The 8,006-nt window shown below is 38.8% G+C and overlaps 1 protein-coding gene across 1 annotated transcript; it reads right to left on the bottom strand.

Moving 5' to 3' along the window:
• Positions 1-663: 663 nt before the first annotated feature.
• On the bottom strand, positions 664-7,104 carry LOC114250840 (uncharacterized). The gene is made up of 2 exons (XM_028184881.2): positions 5,587-7,104; positions 664-1,192 (listed from the first exon to the last, which is right to left on the bottom strand). The coding sequence occupies exons 1-2, from the start codon at positions 5,908-5,910 to the stop codon at positions 899-901; spliced, it is 618 nt and encodes a 205-aa protein (XP_028040682.2). The 5' UTR covers positions 5,911-7,104; the 3' UTR covers positions 664-898.
• Positions 7,105-8,006: the final 902 nt, after the last annotated feature.

The following is an 8,006-nucleotide window of genomic DNA, read 5'->3' as shown; positions in this document are numbered from 1 at the left end:
TTGACGTTTGTGTATCGTTGATATTCCGAACTATTGACCCGGATGCGACATATATATTAATATACAAGAATTGCTCGTTTACAGGTATAAGATAAGATACTGATGCTAGAACCTCTTGTGAGTTCGAACGGGTGGGTACCACCACCTAATCAAGTTCATATTACATGAACGAACGTGATACATTTACATTGATAATGTTAACGGATCGTTTTCAATTTTGCGGCCAAAAAAGTAACAATTTCATGAATTTAAACTTTCTCTAATTTTCCATATATTTTTTTGTATTTAGGCATGTTCAGAATAAAAAATGCTTCATCAGAATCAAGTCAATCACTCATTTCTTGATTATAATCTATACTAATATATAAATATGCAGTAGTTTTTACGTATGTTCCGTTATAGCTACTGAACCATGCATCCGATTGACTTGAAGCTTGGTATCCATGTAAAAAATACATGTACTTAACGGATAGGCTAATATTTATTTGAGTGTTGGACTAATTACACCAGTTGCGGGGGCGTTAATGATGAGAGTCTTTGTGGGGGTGAGAAATAATAATGTTAATTTTAAATGCCCAGCGAAGTGGACGGGTACAGCTAGTATTATATAATATTCATTTATATTTTTCATTTTACGCATTTGATGACGTCAACACGTGTTGGCGCCGTTGCGATGAGATGTTGGGTGCAAGGCTTATACGAATAAAAGTGGACTGTATTTAAAGCTGGTTTATTAATCGGATCAAAGTTAATACAGTTTTACGGGACCGACAATGATTGCGTTTTTCGTCGATGCACGTCGTTTTTATTTTGTAAGTCCACACCTCTCCCCCGCTTCCGCCGCGGTGAGGAAAATAGGGTTGCTATGTTTCGAACATGCTCCCCGGGTTGAAGAGCTTCAAATATTGACTGGTAGCGGGCATATGTTGTTGTAAGCGCGTCGTATAACACCTTTCTTGGTTAAGATATCTGCCACACGTGTAATTCCATCTCGTCCAGGACAAAGGCGAATAATGCGTCCGAGCAGCCACATAAGAGGTGGTAGTCCCTTCTCCTTGATGACAACCATCATACCTTCTTTTAAGTCTCCCTTTTGAGTCGGCCATTTCATTTTTTGTTGTAGCCACACGACGTACTCATTGGAGAATCGCTGCCAAAAATGCTGCTTAAGGTACTCGATACGCTGGAATCTCTTAAGAGAGGTTAAAGTTGAATGATTTGTTAAATCAGGCTGAGGTACAAAGAGTAAAGATCGTCCTATTAGGAAATGAGCTGGAGTGAGAGGATAATAGTCCGAAGGATCATCTGACAGAGGAATGAGAGGCCTTGAATTTAAAATGGCTTCAATTTGAGTTAACAAAGTCGTCATTTCTTCAAATGTGAGATGTGTTAGCCCTAAAATTCTACGCAAGTGATATTTCGTAGACCTAACGGCTGACTCCCAAATTCCGCCAAAATGTGGTGTGTATGCCGGTATAAAAGAAAATTTAATCTCTTGCTCTGCCAAATCGGAAGGAAGGGTACGACTAAGAAGTTTGGATAATTCATTGAACGTTCCAACAAAGGTGGTACCATTATCAGACAGAATTGATTGTGGCTTCCCGCGTCGCGCAGTAAATCTATTCAAAGCAGCAATGAATGCATCCTTGGACAGGTCTGAGACAAGCTCCAAATGTACGGCCTTTGTTGCCAAACATACGAACACGCAGATGTATGATTTTATTAGTTAAGAACCTCTACCTTTCCGGTTTGCTACCAACACTGGGCCAGCGTAATCAACGCCAGCTTGAAGAAAGGGATATTCCAGGTGCACACGTTGACGTGGTAAATCCCCCATGGGTGGCTGAACAGTAGTAGCCTTAAATCTGCAACACGTCACACAGTTTCGCACAACCTTTTTAGCTAAATTATTGCCACCAATGGGCCAATAGTTGTGCCTAGTGATTGCTAATAAGAGTTTAGGACCACAATGTAAATGTTTAAGATGTAACATTTCAAATATAAGATTAGTTAAACGATGGTTAGCGTGGAGAAGAATTGGGTGCTTAATATTAAATTCGTAATCTGAATTGTTGAGTCTACCGCCAACTCTCATCAACCCATCGCTATCGAGGAAAGGTGACAAAGAAATAAGTTTATTTTTAATCGGTAAAGGCCTACCAGCGATTAAAAGAGAACGCTCTGCAGAAAACGATTCTTCCTGAGCTACAAATAATAAATGGTTTGTTGCATTTCTTAATTCTAAGTCAGTTAGCCTCCCTTTTTGTAAATGTTTATGATTACAATTAGATATAAAACGATAGATATAAGATGTCACGCGAATTAACCTAGAAAGTCTAGATGTGTTCTGAATTAGATTTGACAATATACAATTTTTTGAAGAGCCTTGATTTATGTGTAAAGCATGAACAGTTTCTGGAAGATGATCAGTATAATTTGGGTTAGTTGGCCAGTGTGATGGGTCCTGAGCTAAAAATGAAGGTCCCGACCACCATAAAGCGGAATTACGTAAAAGACTAGCGTTCAATCCTCTAGATACCAAGTCTGCTGGATTTTCCTTTGAAGGGACATACCGCCATTCGTGTCCAGCGCAGATTTTCTGTATCTCAGACACACGACGAGCTACGAATTTTTTCAAATGAATTGCAGAAGAGGCAATCCAACCGAGAACTATGGTTGAGTCCGACCAAAATGAACACCTTTCTACTTTTAATGTTAAAGTCATGGTGATCTTTTCACATAATTTGGAACCAAGCATGGCGGCACAAAGTTCCAGTCTTGGAATCGTAGTAGCTTTTATAGGAGCTACTTTGCTTTTTGATGCTAAAAGAATGGTTTTTATGGATCCTTCTGACGTCTCACTTCGAACATAAACACATGCACCGTAGGCTCTCTCCGATGCGTCCGTGAAAACATGAAGCTGTATTCCAATCGGCTGAGAAATAACGCAGCGCGGAATTAGAATATCATTGAGATGAGGTAAGGTTTTAACAAAGTTAAGCCATGTCTTCTTTAAAGGTTCCATGATCTCGTCGTCCCATGAGCATTTATGTTTCCAGAGATCTTGCAGCAAAAGCTTAGCTTCTACAATGCAAGGCGAAACTAAGCCAAGCGGGTCAAATATTTGGGCTACGGTAGCCAAGATATACCGCTTTGTTATAATGAGTGAAGGTGACAAATTTATCGAAAAGTATAAATTGTCAGCGCGACATTTCCAATTAAGACCTAAAGTCTTCGAGTGTTCGTTGGAACTCAGATCTACGCAATCTGCGTTATCATTCGAAGTATCACTAATAGCTCTGAGAATTTCAGAACTATTGGAATGCCATTTACGAAGATTAAATTGTCCAGACTGGAGGGCAACCTTAATCTTTCTGCACAATTCTATGGTGCTGCGAATGGTGTGACTTCCACCTAAGTAGTCATCAACATAAAAGTCATGACATATAGCGCGCTTAACATCGTCATCGTGAGCTTCATTGCCTAGCTGTATAAGACATCGGGTTGCTATAAAAGAAGCTGAGGCCATGCCATAAGTTAATGTGTTTAGTGTGTACGTCTTTATGGGTTGTGAAGGATTAAATCTCCATAAAATTTGTTGTAAAGGGCGTTGAGAATTGTCTAATGAAATTTGTCGATACATTTTTTCTATATCGGCCGTGACCACATACAGATGTTGTCGAAATCGTATTAAAATTGAAAATAAATCATCTTGTATCGTGGGGCCTACTATCTGAATATCATTTAGTGATTTACCTGTGGATGTACGAGCAGAAGCATCGAAGACTGCTCGCAATTTTGTAGTTGTACTCGATTCCTTTAAAATACCATGATGAGGAAGGAAATACTGAACCACGTCATTATTAGTATTGTGGATATTTTCACTCATGTGATCAAGATCGAGATACTCGCGCATGAAGCTACCGTATAGCAATTTAAGTGTATTGTTTGATTTTAGTCTCCTTTCGAGTGAAAGGAACCGGTGCTTGGCCATATAGTACGAGTCTCCTAAACATTTTGGTGATTCGTGGAAAGGTAAGGTCACGTCATTGTTGAAGATGGTATAGAGTCTAGCTCCCAAAATTTAGTAAGATCTGTGCTGATCTTTGAAGAATCGCAACTTAATAAGCAATGTAAATCTTTAGAGTTAGTCTTGTTTAAGAAGGAACCAGAAATTACCCAGCCAAGTTTGGTTTCAAAAAGAACAGGTTTATTTTTGCCTAGTTGAATACGGTTTGTACCTATGACATTCCAGAAAACATCTGCTCCGACCAATATGTCAATGGAGGATGGAATATGGTAAGTTGGATCAGCTAAAGATACTCCCGATGGTATATTTATGTTTTTATTTTCTAAATATGCTAAGGGTAAAGAGTTCGTAATTGTATTCAAGAGATAGCAATTGATGTTAAAGTTGTGGTTGCCATCTAATGATCGTATGCTTATCAAACACGATTCATCACACGCGAAGGTTTTATTGCTGATACCACATGCTATGTGATCCACACGCTTCGTTCTCAAATTAAGCCTATGACAGAGATCCTCCGTAATAAAGTTAGCAGTACTCCCGTTGTCTAAAAGAAGACGTGCAGTGTGCGTTTGCCCATTAGAGTCTAAAACCTGAACTACCGCCGTAGAGAGTAAAACGTGTGATGAAGTATCAGTTGCCGTGGCTGACACGACAACGGTTTCAACTGCGGCTGTTTGCTTCTTATAATGAAGAAGCGTGTTGTGTTTTAACTTGCAGTACTTGCAATGGCTAAGCTTACATTGAGAATCAGTGTGTCCAGGCCTCAGACAGTTAAGGCACACTCTAAGCTCTTTTGCTTTCCTAATACGTGTTTCAATCGATAAACTTCTAAAAGACTCGCACGCGTACAGGAAGTGTTCCTGATTACATAACGGACACGCAACTGTTTTATTTTTGTTAATGGTAGTTAGTGCTTTAAGCTTAAAATGTTCATTTTTAGATTTGATTCGACGCGCGTCCTCTAACGTTTCTAATAAATCGGCTTTATTTGAAATGAATTTAGTAAATATTTTTAGAGTTGGAGGGTCGCTGAGAGTATTACGATGCTCTTCCCAGCCCCTACTAGTGATGCTGTCCAATTTAGAGGCCATCATATGAATCACCAAAGTGTCCCAATGTTCGACAGGTTGATCCAATGTGGCTAAGGCTCTAAGATTTTTGTTGGTTACATCTACAATGTGTCGTAAACTCCTACTGCATTCTTTTTGTATGACGTCAACATTAAAAAGAGTTTGGACGTGATTGTTGACAAGTAAGCGCTTATTGTCATAACGCTCACAGAGAAGAGTCCACGCAGAAGAGTAGTTATCTGCTTTAAAATCTAAACTTTTGATTACTAAAGCAGCGCTTCCATGAAGAGAAGCTCTTAAATAGTGATACTTATTAATACTATCGAGGGTATCGTTTTCATGAACCAAAGAAATATAAGTGTCTCGAAATTCAAGCCAGTGCTGGTAACAACCGTCAAAGTGGGGTACATCAATCTTTGGCAACTTAATATAGTTTGGCTTTTGACTTAACACGGTGGTATTCTTCATGCCATTTTCAGAGCTTACCTCGGACCTACCGTCATTATTTTTGCGTTGATCCAACAGCGTACGCGCAGAAGCCACAAGCTTGTAGTACTGCGACTCAATGGACTCACGATCCTTATAATGGTCTTCCGGCGCGTCTGACAGCATCTCGATCTCACTCTGAAAAGTGTCGAAGTCCCCGTATAAGGTTTCGAATTTCTCAAGACGTACTTGGAGTTCCGAGAATTGCACATCATTGAGATAATCACAACCCCGTAGGACATCCAAATACGTAGAGAATTGTGTTATTTTGGCCTTTATTGAGGCCCTCCTTTTAATTAAGTCTTTTAATTTGCCTTCAGGCATCTTTATTTTGAGTACCAACTATCTACTTCCCAAAGGCAATGAAGCAACTAAAAGCAAAAGTTGACCCTGCCAAAAAAATTATAGCAATAGACTGCCAAGCAAAATCTAAGTCCCTGAATAAAGTATAATAGCAAAAATTGTTAACAGCTGTACTTAAGGAGTGTTATATTTCAAACTACCCGCGATATGTATATTTTTTGAATAAAAGTTTCTACAATGTTTTATTAGAAGGCGAATGAGTTATTTTCAAAGTTTAGTATTAAAATGAAATTGTGAATTTAAATCTAAATCTAGTGTCAAGCAAATGATACACTACAATAATAGTTTAAAGCTATACCTAACGAAATGTGTAAATGTAAATTATATATTAGCGATGAAATGAACAAGCGTGAAAAGCAAAGCTCTTGTGTTATTTTATGTTGTGTTTAATAAAAACTTAATGAGAAGCATAAAAAGTGATTGACAAGAATGAGAAGAATGACCTTTGGACCTTTTGTTAATAGTGAAAATGTTGACGGTAGCAATTAATTGTTATGGTTATGAATGTTAATGTTAATGTTAATGAGGAATGGAAAGAATAAAATATAAGGAACGATCTTACGTATCTTTTCTTTGTAAACCTCCTGTGACTTGATCCTATGAGACCTTGAATAATGGTGTTGGTTGTGTTGTACTCAGCTGATGCGGCAATGTTGTACGTTTGTTGGATTGCTGTTTTTTAAATGTTGTCGGTGAGCTGGATTCGGACTTCTTCTGTAGATAATAATGGGCGTTCCACGAAGGTAATCCACCTGAGGCGCTGCTTGAATTTGAAGTGTAGGTAGGCGTTGAAAAAACTGAAGATCTTCTTTTTCAAGCAGTGGCGACGAATTTCCAGCGGAATGTAGACCCACGAAGGTTGATAGGCGTCCTAGGCTCCAAAAGACTTCTTTGAAAGACCCGATGTACTATCTTCTTCCGATAATGTTGAGGTTTGAAGGACCATATGTTGGCGCCGTTGCGATGAGATGTTGGGTGCAAGGCTTATACGAATAAAAGTGGACTGTATTTAAAGCTGGTTTATTAATCGGATCAAAGTTAATACAGTTTTACGGGACCGACAATGATTGCGTTTTTCGTCGATGCACGTCGTTTTTATTTTGTAAGTCCACACCTCTCCCCCGCTTCCGCCGCGGTGAGGAAAATAGGGTTGCTATGTTTCGAACAACACGGATGACAATTTAAATAGGAACTTTTTTAAAGAGCTTAGAAATCGTGCTTCTTTTGTTTTTAATTAAGTTCTAATATCCAGTTAGTTTTCCGTTATTATTGTATTATATACTGATTAAATAAAATTGCCGAATCTCAACACGCATTACTGGAAAAATAGCAAACAAGTTAGAATTTCAATTTCGAACCAGTGATACGAATGAGATTTCGGGTAGCTTTTAACATATAACTCCTAATTAAGCAGTGTTTACGAATATAATATAGTTATAGGACCACGTGCCTGTTGTCATGACAACAAATTTACTGTACTTATTATTACGGTCACATCAAGGCTATGAGAATTAAGTCGTCGTGGCCTAACGGATAATACGTCCGATGCGTTCGTATATAGCGATGCACCGTGTTCGAATCACGCAGGCGGGTACCAGTTTTTCTAATGAAATACGTACTTAACAAGTGTTCACGATTGACTCCCACGGTGAAGGAATAACATCGTGTAATAAAAATCAAACCCGCAAAATTGTAATTTGCGTAATTACTGGTGGTAGGACCTTTTGTGAGGCCGCACGGGTAGGTACCACCACACTGCCTATTTCTGCCGTGAAGCAGTAATGCGTTTCGGTTTGAAGGGTGGGGCAGCCGTTGTAACTATACTGAGATCTTAGAACTTATAATATCTCAAGGTGGGTGGCGCATTTACGTTGTGGATGTCTACGGGCTCCAGTAACCACTTAACACCAGGTGGGCTATGAGCTCGTGCACCCATCTAAGCAATAAAAAAATAATAATTAAGTAACTCTCTTTAGGCCCCAAATTTGAAAACGACCCTAACCTTTAAAAGTATATCTGAGCTTTCAGAATTGCAACTTCTCGGACAAGAAAAAATA

This window comes from Bombyx mandarina, chromosome 28 (genome assembly GCF_030267445.1).
Source record: "Bombyx mandarina strain Sakado chromosome 28, ASM3026744v2".
In the NCBI taxonomy this organism is placed as follows: domain Eukaryota; kingdom Metazoa; phylum Arthropoda; class Insecta; order Lepidoptera; family Bombycidae; genus Bombyx; species Bombyx mandarina.
The sequence above is the reverse complement of the archived record's forward strand: the minus strand, read 5'-3'. Positions and strand labels throughout refer to the sequence as shown.